Below are 17,712 nucleotides of genomic sequence, written 5' to 3' on the forward strand. Positions count from 1 at the left end.
TGTGAAGATCAAGTACAGAAATATGAATTGACCTGTCTGGTTAATAAAAACAAATTAGTGGACAAATTAAAATAGAAAAGAAATATTACTGGATAAAATCCCTAATGTACACAAAATAATAGTTAAGTTTTTTATTTGTCTTTCACCTAAAACCATTAATAACCAGAAAACACGATAAAATATATTTAATATTTTTATAACTTTCTAATTACCACATCTAATATTGACTAATTTTTTTATAAAACTTTTATAAATATATGTTTGTATGTGTGTTGAATTGAATTTTTACTTAATTACTTTTTATTTAGTTAATTAGAATACGAGACTTTATTCGAAATTAATTAAATTCTATATAGCTTATCCAATTAAAAAGTGTCAAAAAATAAAATATAAGATAAAGAAATAAACACCTTTATGAAAATTTTAAAAAGGATATATTAATTTTATCTATAAATAATACGAAGTGATCTATGAGGATGATATTTCATAATTTTCATTTTCATTTTAATAACACCCAAAAAGTGTGTTCTTAGTTCAGATTTATATAATTGCAATTTCTTTTTATTAAATATCTAGTTCACATGTATCATACGTTATATATTTTCAAGATAAGAAAATTAAGATTACAAACTAAACCAAAATAAAAAAACTGGTTAATCATATACAATGTAAAAAAATTAATGAAATAACAATGTAAAAGCATGTAAAAAAAAAACTATTGTGATAACAAATATAGATGTGCATGGGGAAGTTTATCATATACAACCACGCCAAAATCAGAGAAAATATAATTAAATAGGAGAAGCAGAAGTTATTACTATGTTGAATTCAGTTTACGCAATGGGCACAAAACAATGTAAAACATAATGCATTGACGAATATCATAGAATAATCGAGATCGGCAAAAATTCAAGATGACTTTATTGTTTAAGTCAGTAATTAAAAAGTGCAAATAGTATAATATTAAATTCTTTGACACGACTTACAAAAGAACACTCGTTTGCAAAACCCCAACCAAATGTCACCAAGTAAAAGGTCTTGTTATACAATCTACAAGTAGCTTTTGGCTGGAAAAGTTCTATTTGTCCATCAAACGAGTTCTACACAGCTCAATGATATTACATCCTTATCAAGTGACACATAGACTCAAGGCAGCTTGACTTCATAACCCAGTCAGCACCATTATAGACAAGGAAAATGCAAATCAAAATGGTGGCTATTACAAAGTGTATTTCTCCTTTGCCCAATTTATAACATCAGTGGGTTATACTCATTTTGCTCAAGACGTTCAGAGCTACATGGAACTACAGCTAAGTATTAAAGAATTAAAGGTCAGGCTTCTGTCTCAACTCTACTAACCACTGAAATAGTAATCGACAAGAAACTTTTGTTTCAAAAAAGGACTTGGCCTTGTGTGGCTTTGGAAGGTGTTGGGTATTTGGAGTGTTTAAATTAAAATGTAAATAACAAGGAAAAATATAACTAACAGGGTAAAATACAAATGACAGAAAAGCAAATAAAATTCTTATTCTTTTCTTTCAAGCAACCCCTGGATGAACTACATAATATAATCTAAAGACTTGGATATACAGATAAGGAAAAGATCTCCAGCTAAAAAGAAAAGGACGGTAGTATCCCTTTACCCTGTACATGTAAAAATATAAGATAAATTATGTCATTTTGCACACACACCCGAGGTTTAATGAAATTATGTTCCGTATGTATTTGCATGGCTACATCTCTCTATCCTTATAACTGCCTAAAAAATATATCAAGTGACATGTGTTAATGGGTATATAACTTTATTTTGTTATATAAATTGAGAGAGATTTATTTGGGGAGAGACAAATGAAAATTTGTTAAACCTTAGGATGTGAGTGTATTCCTGAAATAGGGGATGCAGCCAAATAGTCCTTCTTCTAAATAAAGAGAATGATGGTTGACATAAAAGATATGTACTGTGGGCACTTTCGTTAAGGTTCCGCTCTAAGTAGTGGTGGTTACTGCTCAACGACATTTGATGGGTCTTTTTTGGGGGTCGATGGTTTTAACTCCGACATGGAATTAAGGAAGAGGCAAACTACAGAGCAATCATCAACCTTGGAAGTGGGAAGCTTGGTTTTCCATGCCTGAACAGCTGCGTCAACCAGTATTCGAGCCGCTGAAGAGCGTGGACTAGACGACACAATGGACACAACTTCTTCGTTTGATAAAACATCCCATACCTAAAGAGATTTGAAAGTATGTGCATGATAACACAAGAATGTGGATCATATATATTTGTGTTTGACAAAAGAAAAAGGAGGTAAGCGTTACCCCATCTGTGGCTAACACAACAAATTGATCCCTGTGATTGAGGCGGTGATAAGAGAGATCAGGAACAGAGATGAGTCCAAAGTCCTTGAGACAAAAATCTCCAAAAGATCTTGACATGGCAAGCCCGGGGGAGTCAACATTGGGAAGCCATAATCTATAAATCCCCGGTTCATTTTGAAGGGCGAACACTCTTCCCTTACAAATCCTTATCCTCTCTGCTTCCCCTGATGAATAAAAAACAGTGAGACAAGAAAAATATCCAGCATTGTATTGGACGCAAATAAAGACGTGGGTAAGAGAGAGGTACTTGGAAGATCAGGCTTAAGGTCAGTGGTCAGCTGAATGGCAATAAGGGAACCATTGCGGTCATGAGTAGCCAATACAGCTCTGGAGTCACCCACATTAGCAATAAGAAGGTCGTGGCCCTTAAAGGATGGAGGGAGGGAGGGATGAATGAACGAAAATTGAAGAAGGTGGCAGATAATGTGAAGTGATGGGATGGGATGGGATGGGATGCGATGTGATACTCACCTGCTTGAGCAAGGTAACAGCCGTGGAGCCACTAGAGGAGCAATCGATCTGATTGTGAATTCTGAGGTCTCTGTCCATGATCTTCGAAGCTCTGATAAAAGATTGTCTGAGCGTCGCAATTTCAGTTGGGGCAATGGTACAAGGTTCAAAGTCGTTGTTCATGGATGTGTTAAAGAAATTGCGATAACTGTAGGTGCTGTCAGGATTTGAGGAATTCCACTGAGCCATGAGCTTTAAAGGAAAGGAATCCCTGAGTTTCTTTGCAACCAAATGGCCATAAGGTCCGTGGCCATCGAAGACACCGCATAAAACGGTGCCGTCGTTCGAACAGAAGTTCTCCCAAACAAGCATTGCATCCTGGTTGATCCCTCCGTAGCCTTTTCTGCAGTACAAGGAAGCAATCTGCGATGAACCGTTCAAGAACAATCTCCCAGGAACTCTGTGAACCCGCATTTCAATCCTATGATCCGACAATTCGGGACTCCACAAGCGGTCATCACATGCATCCGATGGTGCCCCGCGACGGAGAGGCAAGATCCCATTCCCACAGATTCCGAGCCAACACACCACTTCTCCAGGCTACTTCCTTCCTAATCCTAACGAACGAAGCAAGAGAAACAAGTCAATGCAACGTGAATCTCCTCAGCATTTGATGCCATCCCCTACTGCTACTCTCTCCCTCCCTTTTACGATTATAGGAATTGAACGAAGATAAAGATCCTTATCCAGCTAAAACTACAAAGTTAGTTACATAGTTTGTTAGTTTGTTATATCTTTTTCGGATAATTCTTCTTTTTTTTACTATTTTTTTTTTTTTAATTTCCAATATATAATATATATTATAATTGAAATTCATAATAACTAGTCAAATTTAAAAAAAAAAAAAAAACTAAGTCTTTTTATATGTTTGTGGTCATAAATGTGAATCCCAACAAACATTTAAAAAAAAATATTAAACAAGGTTAGTAGGAGAACCTTAGTTTCCTACCTTTCCGAAAAGTTTATTAAAGTTTATCTTCTATAATATAGAGTAAAATCTAAAATTCTTTACAAAACTATAAATAATTATAAGTGAAATTTGTGAAAGGAGAGACACTTCTTTAATTACTATATTAAAGGTATCTTTTTATTCTGCGACTAATTAGGTAAAGAAAATAGACATTTACCATTTTTTTATATTTATTTATATGTTTTAATCTTTTAACGTGGTGTTCAAAGATAGTAGTGTCAAAAAGTCGATAAGTTTAGGACTTAGCTGTAGGGAATGTCGTTCAAGCGTTAGGTTTGTGCGAAAAATGGCGTTCAACGGCAAGGATGTGTCGCTTATCGCCAATGTTTATAATTTTCTCTCTTTACTTTTTCTTTCTTTGGCTTTTTTTATTTCTCTTTAAGGATTGGATGGTACTTTATGATATGTTTAATATGCTTTATGAAATGTTATTAAGGATTTTGAATGAGGTTGATGTATGTATCAAGTTGTGATTGAATAAGAGTTTCTAAAGAAAAATTTTAAGTGGTTGTATTAAGTGTTGTTTGTACAAATGTAGGAAGCTCAATCTTATGGGTTTTTTGACACTCTAATGGTAATTTATTTTCAATTAGAGAGTGATGTTTGTGGTAAGAGTAGCAGGAAGTCCTAGTCTAGGTGTTCCATTATGGCCTAAGAAGCGAAATAGATTAACCTTGTGTGTGATAAGGTGAAACTCGTTGACAATGACTCTACAGAGCAATAATGGTCACCACAAATAACTCGACATTCATATTTTATCCGAATGGTCAGGTCTAGGTTAATGATATGTCTAGGATGTTGTTTGTTTAATTTGATATGAAATGTGATGTATGATGAATTCTGATATTTTTTGTATGTTATTTTTAACATTATCTTACCCTTTTTGTGTTTTTTTTTTTTTTTATTTATGTATGTTTGGTATCTTTTACAATGATTATATGGTTGGTGTGAGTACAGAGAGATGATATCTCCATGGAGTAAGCATTGGAAATAATAGAACAAATATATAATTTACTTAGAATAAATCTTTTGTATAGTTATCTACTGAGAAAAACTTTATGTACCTCTCTTCTCTTTTGGAGTTGTAAATATAAAATATATGTATGAATAACTATGATATTTTATATATTTTCTTAACTCTAACGGGTTTTTTATATTGATTTTGTGATAATCCTTATTAGTATTTATATTATTTAAATAAGATATTACTTCTAATATTATTTTGTTTAATTACTTATATTATTTATAATCATATTTTTCCTATGTACATTTTGTAAACGTATTTTATTTAATTATTTAATATTATTTATCTAGACTATTATACGAAAAGATTATTTTTTAATATATACATTTTGTTTTTAATTCTTTCCTTTAAAAATAATTATTTATCAATTTTAATTTTTAAATAACCGACTTTTTAAATTTAATCGTTTTTCTCGATTTAATAATTCTTTTCTTCTAAAACTTAACTATTTTTTAAACTAAAATAGCCCTTCATAATACTAAAATTATCCACCAAAAAATTAAAAAAAGTTACCTATAATAAAATTCTAAAGCGTATTTAAATTTAGTTGTATAATTATAATAATAAATATATTATTTTTTGTTATCATAAAAAATAATAAAATTAAAATTATTTTTTATGTTATATATAATTATTTAATGTTATATATAATTAATTTTTGTCAGTATAGTGTCTCCAATCTCTTCCTTTTAACTTTCCGATATTATTTATAGTTTGCTTAGTGATCTGAATCTACCTCTTCTTACTTGATTATTCAATGTTATTTATTATTTATTATTTAGCTTATTTCTTAATCTAATTTTGAATATGATTCCTTTTGGCAAATAAATATAAACTACATTTATATTTTTATTTTACCTATCACTTTTACAATTTGAAGATATTATTTTTTTAATTACACTCTTAATATAATTAAATGGAGAAAAAAAGACAAGTTATGATAAAAGAAAGAAAATGAAATGATAAATAAATATGTATGTTTTAATTTTTTTTTCTTTTGATTAGGATTAAATATGTTTTTAATTTCAAAAAAATTTTATTTTTCGGTCTTCTTTTTTGTATATTTTGATCTTTCTCCTGTAATAAACTTCTAATAAACTTCTGATGTGCCTAAATTTAATCTGATGTGGTTAAGGCGTGCCACATCATTTAAACTTGGTGTCCGCGTTTTCATCTCCATCATCCTCTTCAATGCCTTCAATGCCTGCTACCACCACTTTTCTACCAATCGTGATTCCAAGAAGGGAAAATAGGCTTTCTCCTAGCAGCATGACCTTGTGCCATGGCAGAAGAGGAAGAAACTCTTTCTGTGTTGCATGACGAAAAAGCCCTACCCGGATCGCACCTCCAAAGCGCCGCCTTCTCCGAACAACTAGAATCACTAGCTCTTCACTCAGCGCCACCCTGCAAGTCAAGGTTCTAGATGTTCGTCACCACCAAAACCATAATTGCCAAGAAATCCTCTATTTCCCAAGGTTAGATGGTCTGCAAGCAAAGAGCAACAGAGAAATTGGGGAAAAGAAAAATGGTCTAAGGTTTTTTCTCGAGTTATGGAAAGAGATATGGGGTTTATTATGGTTTGTGATTACATTATGTATATGGTGTTAGCATTATTTTAAATATAAAATAAATATTATAGCATTTTCAGTTCCTATTTTTAAGGAACATAAAGTGGTCCATTAAGCCATTTTTTTTATGCTTTTAACTGCATAGAGGTTATAGAGCAGTTATTAATTTTTAAACGTAAAGCCCATTTATTTTGAAACCTGTGATGGCCAGACTTTATATAAGGGAATGGGTTACTCTCAGTTTTGATGACTAAGCCTACTCCTCTATTCAGAAAAACACACCATCGAGTTTGAGTGAGTCAAGGTTTAGAAAACAAAGCTGTCTTGTGTTTAGATTTACAAAATTGCAATGGCAGGAGGTACGCACATTATTCTTTCATTTTTTCTTCCGCTGTTTTTGATCTGAATGTGTTACTGTGATGTTAATATAACATGTTTAGGTCAATTTCATACTCTGCTATTTTATCATTTGGTATCAGAGCTATTTTTCCTCTGCCTTGTTTGGTTCACTCCTTTGCGTATTGTGTTTTTAATTTTATTAATTGTTTTGAAACTGGAGAAAGAAGAAATTTTCTGTGAAATTTTCTGTGAAATTTTGATGCTAAAACCCTCACATATTATTGGGTTCATGCTTGTTGGAACCATACTGGAGGTTGAAGATGATTGAAACGACATTTGTTTTTGCGTTTCATTTTGGGCATCTTTCAGAAAAATATATTCAGTTTTTATTTTTTTCTTTATCTGTTGTACACATACGTGATGAAGGTACGCTGCTTGCTTCTGGTATGTACGCTTCTGGTTTTATCTCCTTTGCTTTGTTTTCATTCTGCACATAAATATATAATGTTTTCTGTTATGCGTATAATATATAATATATATAATATATAATATATATATATATAATATATATATATATACCAGTGGTATGCGTGGATATTACTGTAATGCGTGGAATATTTACTAATATTTTATATTAGTATAATAAAGTTTGAATATTAATTATTTATAATATAATTCTTATATTTAGATTAAATATAAGACCTAAAGATAATTTAATGTTTAGTGATAAATATAATTTTTTAATAATTAGAGAGTAGCCACAGCATCTTTAATTAATTAAATTATATTATAAAGATCACATTATTGAAACATTAATTGTAATTAATTATATATAATGTGATGAAATATACCCACAGGATTTTCCTTACATTTGTATGATTAATTAGGATAAAATGTTTATTATAATTCTTAAATTTCCCACAGGAATTAGGAATGTGATATAATTTAATAGTTTTATCATTAGGTTAAATGAGTCTAATTGAGTAAGACTTTAGCCCACAGGCAAGTTTTATGTTAATAGACTTATTGGTAAAGACATGTTTTACATTGGTAAACATGACATTTATTTTAGTCTCAAATTATATAATAAGCATGTAACTTTGAATTTGCAGTTTCTCAATCTGTGAATTTTTCTGATATCAAGTGTGGTATTCCCGAATTGAAAGGAGATAATTATAAGATTTGGAAGGAGAGAGTTCTTCTTCATTTAGGCTGGATGGACATAGATTATGCTATTAGAAAACCTGAACCACCGGGTATTACTGAGACTAGCAATTCAGATGCCATTGAACTTTATGAAAAATGGGAGAGGTCAAATCGTCTCTCCGTAACGTTCATAAAAACCAATATTTCCGCTGGAATCCGGGGTTCGGTTGATCAGTATGAGAATGTCAAGGATTTACTGAAGGCTATTGATGAGCAGTTTACGACATCTGACAAATCTCTTGCCAGTACTCTTATAATGCAGTTTTCATCCTTAAAGCTCACTGGAATTAGAGGAGTGCGTGATCATATCATGCGCATAAGGGACATTGTGGCTCAACTGAAAGCTTTGGAAGTTACCATGTCTGATTCTTTCCTAGTGCACTATATTTTGTGCACTTTGCCTCACCATTATGCTCCCTTTAAAATCTCTTACAACACACATAAGGACAAATGGTCTATTAATGAATTATTGACTATGTGTGTTCAAGAAGAAGAAAGGCTATTGATGGAAGAAGGGGAGAAGGTGAACTTGACTACTTCATTTAAGAATAAGAAGAACCAAGTTAATAAGAAGGGAAAGATTCCTGCTCAGCCAGTTATTAAGAAGGAGTCCAGATGTTTCTTTTGTAAAAAGAAGGGACACATGAAGAAGGAATGTCAAAAGTTTAAGGATTGGCTTGAAAAGAAAGGTAACTTGTTTGCTTTTGTCTGTTATGAATCTAATTTGACTAGTTTTAATCATAACACATGGTGGATTGATTCTGGTTCTACAATCCATGTTTCTAATACCTTGCAGGGTATGGAAAACCTAAGGAAACCGATGGGAAGTGAACAATGCATCTATTCAGGAAGCAAGATGAGTTCACATGTTGAAGCCATTGGGACGTGCAATTTAGTTTTAAGCAGTGGATTTGTTTTATGTTTAGAAAAGACCTTTTATGTTCCCAGTTTTAGTAAGAACTTGATTTCTATTTCACAACTTGCACCTTTGGGTTTTTCATTTAATTTTACGGATTCTGGTTTTACTTTATTGAATAAATCCAAGGTTATTGGCTTTGGGGAATTATGCGATGGTCTTTACTTTATTAAATTGCAAAACAATGCTGCCTATAGTTCTATGCATGTTTCCGCTGGGTTAAAAAGATGTGTTATGAATGAGGATTCTTCTGTTTTATGGCACCGAAGATTGGGACATATCTCCATTGAGAGAATTAAGCGATTAGTAAATGAAGGAGTACTTAGTACTTTGGATTTTACTGATTTTGAGACTTGCGTGGATTGCATTAAGGGTAAGCAAACTAACAAGTCCAAAAGAGGTGCTAAGAGGAGTTCAAATTTACTAGAAATTATTCATACAGATATTTGTTGTCCGGATATGGATGCAAGTAGTCCGAAATACTTTATCACCTTTATAGATGATTACTCACGATACATGTATCTGTATTTACTTCGTTCTAAGGATGAAGCCTTAGATGCCTTTAAAGTTTTTAAGGTTGAAGTAGAATTGCAATGCGGAAAGAAAATTAAGATTGTGAGATCAGATAGAGGTGGAGAGTACTACGGTAGATACACGGAGAATGGACAAGCACCTGGTCCGTTTGCTAGATTTCTTCAAGAACATGGGATTGTTGCCCAATATACCATGCCTGGCTCTCCAGATCAGAATGGTGTAGCAGAAAGAAGAAATCGAACCTTGATGGATATGGTGAGAAGTATGAGAAGTAATTCAAAACTTCCTCAGTTCTTGTGGACTGAAGCACTTAAGACGGCTGTGTATATAGTAAATCGGGTCCCAACTAAGGCTGTTTTAAAAACACCTTTTGAGTTATTCAAAGGTTGGAAACCTAGTTTGCGACATGTACGCGTTTGGGGATGTCCGTCTGAAGTAAGAATTTATAATCCACAAGAGAAGAAACTAGACCCAAGGACTATTAGTGGGTATTTCATTGGATATGCTGAAAGTCCAAAGTGTATAGATTCTATTTTCCAACCATAACACTAGGATTGTGGAATCAAAATGCAAAGTTTCTTGAAAATGACTTGATTAGTGGAGTGATTTAAATCAAGACGTGATCTTGAAAAAGATCACTATGAAGCTCAAACCTCTCAATCAAATGAAAGATTGGTAGTCATTCACGCTCCTTCAGTTCAAAAGCGTATTGAACAACCAATAATTGATGTTCCACAAATTGCTGAAAATGATAATATAGATCAAGTTGTTAACGAGGAGCAACAAGTAAATGTTGAACAACCAGTTGAACAACAAGCTTCTCATCAAGATGTTGACACAACATTAAGAAGATCTACTAGAATCAGAAGACCAGCAGTTTCTAGTGATTATGAAGTGTATTTACAAGAATCGGATTACAACATTGGAGCCGAAAATGATCCTGAAACGTTTTCACAAGCCATGAGTTCTAAAGAATCAAACCTATGGTATGATGCCATGAAAGACGAGATGGATTCTATGGCATCCAACAAAGTCTGGGATCTCGTTCAGTTGCCTGATGGTGTAAAATCCATTGGATGTAGATGGGTCTTTAAAACCAAGAAAGACTCACAAGGCAACATTGAGAGACATAAGGCAAGACTTGTTGCCAAAGGATTCACTCAAAGAGAAGGAATTGACTACAGAGAGACTTTTTCTCCTGTATCTAAGAAAGATTCCTTCCGAGTAATTATGGCATTAGTAGCTCATTTGATTTTGAGTTACATCAAATGGATGTGAAAACAGCATTCCTTAATGGTGATCTAGAGGAAGAGGTTTACATGAAACAACCTGAAGGATTCTTTTCTAAAGACAGTGAACACTTGGTATGTAAGCTTAATAAATCCATCTATGGATTAAAACAAGCCTCCCGCCAATGGTATTTAAAATTTCATGATGTTATCACTTCATTCGGTTTTGAAGAAAACATCATGGATCAATGTATATACCAAAAGGTCAGTGGGAGTAAGATTTGTTTCCTTGTTTTATATGTGGATGACATTTTGCTTGCAACCAACGACAAGGGTATGCTATATGAATGAAACAATTTCTCTCAAATAACTTTGACATGAAGGATATGGGAGAGGCATCTTATGTCATCGGCATTAAGATTCATAGGGAAGATCTCGAGGCATTTTGGGTTTGTCTCAAGAGACCTATATCAACAAAGTTTTAGAGAGGTTTAATATGAAGAATTGTTCACCAAGTGTAGCTCCCATTGTAAAGGGTGACAAACTTGAATTAAGTCAATGTCCGAAAAATGATCTTGAGCGGGAACAGATGAAAAATATTCCATATGCTTCAGCTGTCGGAAGTCTTATGTATGCTCAAGTTTGTACTAGACCTGACATTGCATTTGCAGTTGGAGTTTTAGGAAGATATCAGAGTAATCCAGGTGTTGACCACTGGAAAGCTGCAAAGAAAGTAATGAGATATCTTCAAGGAACAAAAGATTCATGCTCATGTATAGACGAACTGCTAATTTAGAAGTGATTGGCTACTCCGATTCAGACTATGCTGGCTGCGTTGATTCACGAAAATCAACGTCTGGTTACATTTTTATGTTAGCTGATGGAGCAGTATCTTGGAGTAGCAAAAAGCAGACCTTGACTGCTACTTCTACTATGGAAGCTGAATTCGTTTCTTGTTTTGAGGCTTCTTCACATGGTGTATGGTTGAAGAGTTTTATATCTGGGCTTAGAGTTGTGGACTCAATTGCGGGCGGTGACTGGTGGGGATTTGATTGAGGGCGGGTGTTTAGGGTTTAGGATGCCTTGTGTCTGGTCTGCACCTCCAACGACAAGGTGATTATGACTCAAAGTTGTAACGAAGTTTTAATTATGACTCAAAGTTACCATACCTTATACGGACAAAGATGTTAGTCACACTTCAAATTTGAGTTTCTGGTATCAGATGGCTATCAGTTTAGGTGGGGGTTGTAATAATGGCTTAAAATTTTCATTTGCAGTGCTGCTCTTTCTTTTAACTTTCAAAATTGCTGATGTGGAATCATTTGATATTTTTTTGCAGTTAAAGGATTTGACTGTGGTGGAGTTGAAATATTATCTTACCGCACATAATCTTCCTGTTTCCGGAAAGAAAGAGGCTATAATTAGCCGAATATTAAGTCACATGGGAAAATGAGGAAGGGGCCAAAGTTTTCATTAATGATTTTGCAACGTGGATAACTAGAACCTAAGACTCTTGGCCACAAGGTCTGCTAAAGTTAATGTTTTGATATCTTATTCTTGAACCTATGTGGATAAAGGGGTTAGCTATACATGGTATTAGGGTATGTAGTAGCATGGTTTACCGGTTGAAGACATAATCTGTGTTAGACATCCAACCCTGTTTTGGTTAAATTGCTAGCATTCCAGTTATGATTCATAACCCAATTAGTGTAATTATAGACCAGGAAATGACAAAAAATCTGGCTATTAGTGAATTTTTCCGTTGTCTGATTTATAATAGCAATATTTTATACTCATTTTGCTTGTGAAGAGGTTCAGAGATCTCTAAAAGATGAATAAACATAAAAAGGGGGTACATTGCGATATTGTTGATATGGATGGATTACTTAGTGGGATTGAAGTTTTAAAACGTGTTTTCTGTTCATGCTCTGCATTATACTTTGTCTACCATTCTCCTCCTTGTGAGTGTAAGCCATTATTGCTGAATAAAATCTATCCATTGTCTTAAAAAGAAAGACAAAATAGAAAAATCTACCAAAAAGAAAGCTTTACAACGATTGGATCAAAATTGTGAAGATCAAGTACAGAAATATGAATTGACCTGTCTGGTTAATAAAAACAAATTAGTGGACAAATTAAAAATAGAAAAGAAATATTACTGGATAAAATCCCTAATGTACACAAAATAATAGTTAAGTTTTTTATTTGTCTTTCACCTAAAACCATTAATAACCAGAAAACACGATAAAATATATTTAATATTTTTATAACTTTCTAATTACCACATCTAATATTGACTAATTTTTTTATAAAACTTTTATAAATATATGTTTGTATGTGTGTTGAATTGAAATTTTCACTTAATTACTTTTTATTTAGTTAATTAGAATACGAGACTTTATTCGAAATTAATTAAATTCTATATAGCTTATCCAATTAAAAAGTGTCAAAAAAAATAAAATATAAGATAAAGAAATAAACACCTTTATGAAAATTTTAAAAAGGATATATTAATTTTATCTATAAATAATACGAAGTGATCTATGAGGATGATATTTCATAATTTTCATTTTCATTTTAATAACACCCAAAAAGTGTGTTCTTAGTTCAGATTTATATAATTGCAATTTCTTTATTAAATATCTAGTTCACATGTATCATACGTTATATATTTTCAAGATAAGAAAATTAAGATTACAAACTAAACCAAAATAAAAAAACTGGTTAATCATATACAATGTAAAAAAAATAATGAAATAACAATGTAAAAGCATGTAAAAAAAAAACTATTGTGATAACAAATATAGATGTGCATGGGGAAGTTTATCATATACAACCACGCCAAAATCAGAGAAAATATAATTAAATAGGAGAAGCAGAAGTTATTACTATGTTGAATTCAGTTTACGCAATGGGCACAAAATAATGTAAAACATAATGCATTGACGAATATCATAGAATAATCGAGATCGGCAAAAATTCAAGATGACTTTATTGTTTAAGTCAGTAATTAAAAAGTGCAAATAGTATAATATTAAATTCTTTGACACGACTTACAAAAGAACACTCGTTTGCAAAACCCCAACCAAATGTCACCAAGTAAAAGGTCTTGTTATACAATCTACAAGTAGCTTTTGGCTGGAAAAGTTCTATTTGTCCATCAAACGAGTTCTACACAGCTCAATGATATTACATCCTTATCAAGTGACACATAGACTCAAGGCAGCTTGACTTCATAACCCAGTCAGCACCATTATAGACAAGGAAAATGCAAATCAAAATGGTGGCTATTACAAAGTGTATTTCTCCTTTGCCCAATTTATAACATCAGTGGGTTATACTCATTTTGCTCAAGACGTTCAGAGCTACATGGAACTACAGCTAAGTATTAAAGAATTAAAGGTCAGGCTTCTGTCTCAACTCTACTAACCACTGAAATAGTAATCGACAAGAAACTTTTGTTTCAAAAAAGGACTTGGCCTTGTGTGGCTTTGGAAGGTGTTGGGTATTTGGAGTGTTTAAATTAAAATGTAAATAACAAGGAAAAATATAACTAACAGGGTAAAATACAAATGACAGAAAAGCAAATAAAATTCTTATTCTTTTCTTTCAAGCAACCCCTGGATGAACTACATAATATAATCTAAAGACTTGGATATACAGATAAGGAAAAGATCTCCAGCTAAAAAGAAAAGGACGGTAGTATCCCTTTACCCTGTACATGTAAAAATATAAGATAAATTATGTCATTTTGCACACACACCCGAGGTTTAATGAAATTATGTTCCGTATGTATTTGCATGGCTACATCTCTCTATCCTTATAACTGCCTAAAAATATCAAGTGACATGTGTTAATGGGTAGTATATAACTTTATTTTGTTATATAAATTGAGAGAGATTTATTTGGGGAGAGACAAATGAAAATTTGTTAAACCTTAGGATGTGAGTGTATTCCTGAAATAGGGGATGCAGCCAAATAGTCCTTCTTCTAAATAAAGAGAATGATGGTTGACATAAAAGATATGTACTGTGGGCACTTTCGTTAAGGTTCCGCTCTAAGTAGTGGTGGTTACTGCTCAACGACATTTGATGGGTCTTTTTTGGGGGTCGATGGTTTTAACTCCGACATGGAATTAAGGAAGAGGCAAACTACAGAGCAATCATCAACCTTAGAAGTGGGAAGCTTGGTTTTCCATGCCTGAACAGCTGCGTCAACCAGTATTCGAGCCGCTGAAGAGCGTGGACTAGACGACACAATGGACACAACTTCTTCGTTTGATAAAACATCGCATACCTAAAGAGATTTGAAAGTATGTGCATGATAACACAAGAATGTGGATCATATATATTTGTGTTTGACAAAAGAAAAAAGGAGGTAAGCGTTACCCCATCTGTGGCTAACACAACAAATTGATCCCTGTGATTGAGGCGGTGATAAGAGAGATCAGGAACAGAGATGAGTCCAAAGTCCTTGAGACAAAAATCTCCAAAAGATCTTGACATGGCAAGCCCGGGGGAGTCAACATTGGGAAGCCATAATCTATAAATCCCCGGTTCATTTTGAAGGGCGAACACTCTTCCCTTACAAATCCTTATCCTCTCTGCTTCCCCTGATGAATAAAAAACAGTGAGACAAGAAAAATATCCAGCATTGTATTGGACGCAAATAAAGACGTGGGTAAGAGAGAGGTACTTGGAAGATCAGGCTTAAGGTCAGTGGTCAGCTGAATGGCAATAAGGGAACCATTGCGGTCATGAGTAGCCAATACAGCTCTGGAGTCACCCACATTAGCAATAAGAAGGTCGTGGCCCTTAAAGGATGGAGGGAGGGAGGGATGAATGAACGAAAATTGAAGAAGGTGGCAGATAATGTGAAGTGATGGGATGGGATGGGATGGGATGCGATGTGATACTCACCTGCTTGAGCAAGGTAACAGCCGTGGAGCCACTAGAGGAGCAATCGATCTGATTGTGAATTCTGAGGTCTCTGTCCATGATCTTCGAAGCTCTGATAAAAGATTGTCTGAGCGTCGCAATTTCAGTTGGGGCAATGGTACAAGGTTCAAAGTCGTTGTTCATGGATGTGTTAAAGAAATTGCGATAACTGTAGGTGCTGTCAGGATTTGAGGAATTCCACTGAGCCATGAGCTTTAAAGGAAAGGAATCCCTGAGTTTCTTTGCAACCAAATGGCCATAAGGTCCGTGGCCATCGAAGACACCGCATAAAACGGTGCCGTCGTTCGAACAGAAGTTCTCCCAAACAAGCATTGCATCCTGGTTGATCCCTCCGTAGCCTTTTCTGCAGTACAAGGAAGCAATCTGCGATGAACCGTTCAAGAACAATCTCCCAGGAACTCTGTGAACCCGCATTTCAATCCTATGATCCGACAATTCGGTTGGACTCCACAAGCGGTCATCACATGCATCCGATGGTGCCCCCGCGACGGAGAGGCAAGATCCCATTCCCACAGATTCCGAGCCAACACACCACTTCTCCAGGCTACTTCCTTCCTAATCCTAACGAACGAAGCAAGAGAAACAAGTCAATGCAACGTGAATCTCCTCAGCATTTGATGCCATCCCCTACTGCTACTCTCTCCCTCCCTTTTACGATTATAGGAATTGAACGAAGATAAAGATCCTTATCCAGCTAAAACTACAAAGTTAGTTACATAGTTTGTTAGTTTGTTATATCTTTTTCGGATAATTCTTCTTTTTTTTTACTATTTTTTTCTTTTTCTAATTTCCAATATATAATATATATTATAATTGAAATTCATAATAACTAGTCAAATTTAAAAAAAAAAAAAAACTAAGTCTTTTTATATGTTTGTGGTCATAAATGTGAATCCCAACAAACATTTAAAAAAAAAATATTAAACAAGGTTAGTAGGAGAACCTTAGTTTCCTACCTTTCCGAAAAGTTTATTAAAGTTTATCTTCTATAATATAGAGTAAAATCTAAAATTCTTTACAAAACTATAAATAATTATAAGTGAAATTTGTGAAAGGAGAGACACTTCTTTAATTACTATATTAAAGGTATCTTTTTATTCTGCGACTAATTAGGTAAAGAAAATAGACATTTACCATTTTTTTATATTTATTTATATGTTTTAATCTTTTAACGTGGTGTTCAAAGATAGTAGTGTCAAAAAGTCGATAAGTTTAGGACTTAGCTGTAGGGAATGTCGTTCAAGCGTTAGGTTTGTGCGAAAAATGGCGTTCAACGGCAAGGATGTGTCGCTTATCGCCAATGTTTATAATTTTCTCTCTTTACTTTTTCTTTCTTTGGCTTTTTTTTTTTCTTTAAGGATTGGATGGTACTTTATGATATGTTTAATATGCTTTATGAAATGTTATTAAGGATTTTGAATGAGGTTGATGTATGTATCAAGTTGTGATTGAATAAGAGTTTCTAAAGAAAAATTTTAAGTGGTTGTATTAAGTGTTGTTTGTACAAATGTAGGAAGCTCAATCTTATGGGTTTTTTGACACTCTAATGGTAATTTATTTTCAATTAGAGAGTGATGTTTGTGGTAAGAGTAGCAGGAAGTCCTAGTCTAGGTGTTCCATTATGGCCTAAGAAGCGAAATAGATTAACCTTGTGTGTGATAAGGTGAAACTCGTTGACAATGACTCTACAGAGCAATAATGGTCACCACAAATAACTCGACATTCATATTTTATCCGAATGGTCAGGTCTAGGTTAATGATATGTCTAGGATGTTGTTTGTTTAATTTGATATGAAATGTGATGTATGATGAATTCTGATATTTTTTGTATGTTATTTTTAACATTATCTTACCCTTTTTGTGTTTTTTGTTTTTCTTTATTTATGTATGTTTGGTATCTTTTACAATGATTATATGGTTGGTGTGAGTAGAGAGAGATGATATCTCCATGGAGTAAGCATTGGAAATAATAGAACAAATATATAATTTACTTAGAATAAATCTTTTGTATAGTTATCTACTGAGAAAAACTTTATGTACCTCTCTTCTCTTTTGGAGTTGTAAATATAAAATATATGTATG

The 17,712-nt window shown here is 33.4% G+C and overlaps 1 protein-coding gene and 1 pseudogene across 2 annotated transcripts; both read right to left on the reverse strand.

The window, feature by feature from the left end:
* Positions 1 to 1,801: 1,801 nt before the first annotated feature.
* Positions 1,802 to 3,564, reverse strand: LOC148194876 (putative protein phosphatase 2C 33; annotated as a pseudogene).
* Positions 3,565 to 14,510: 10,946 nt separating this feature from the next.
* LOC148194877 (putative protein phosphatase 2C 33) lies at positions 14,511 to 16,332 on the reverse strand. Of its 2 annotated transcripts, XM_088097293.1 has the most exons (4): positions 15,592 to 16,330; positions 15,368 to 15,485; positions 15,061 to 15,284; positions 14,511 to 14,968 (listed from the first exon to the last, which is right to left on the reverse strand). In XM_088097293.1, the coding sequence occupies exons 1-4, from the start codon at positions 16,135 to 16,137 to the stop codon at positions 14,744 to 14,746; spliced, it is 1,113 nt and encodes a 370-aa protein (XP_087953419.1). In that variant the 5' UTR covers positions 16,138 to 16,330; the 3' UTR covers positions 14,511 to 14,743. The 2 variants fall into 2 exon arrangements, with proteins under 2 accessions (XP_087953419.1, XP_087953418.1); XM_088097292.1 differs by having other exon boundaries at positions 14,511 to 15,284; positions 15,592 to 16,332.
* Between the last annotated feature and the right edge of the window lie 1,380 nt (positions 16,333 to 17,712).

Source organism: Vigna umbellata, chromosome 8 (genome assembly GCF_029865625.1).
Source record: "Vigna umbellata cultivar VRB3 chromosome 8, Vumbellata_1.0, whole genome shotgun sequence".
NCBI lineage: Eukaryota > Viridiplantae > Streptophyta > Magnoliopsida > Fabales > Fabaceae > Vigna > Vigna umbellata.

Excerpts from the sequence above, each read along its gene's own strand:
- LOC148194877 (XM_088097292.1), bottom strand. The coding sequence starts at position 16,137 with ATGGGATCTTGCCTCTCCGTCGCGGGGGCACCATCGGATGCATGTGAT. Across the intron at positions 15,486-15,591 it reads CTGTTACCTTGCTCAAGCAG|GGCCACGACCTTCTTATTGC; the intron begins GTGAGTATCACA and ends CCATCCTTTAAG. Across the intron at positions 15,285-15,367 it reads CCTTAAGCCTGATCTTCCAA|GGGAAGCAGAGAGGATAAGG; the intron begins GTACCTCTCTCT and ends TTTATTCATCAG.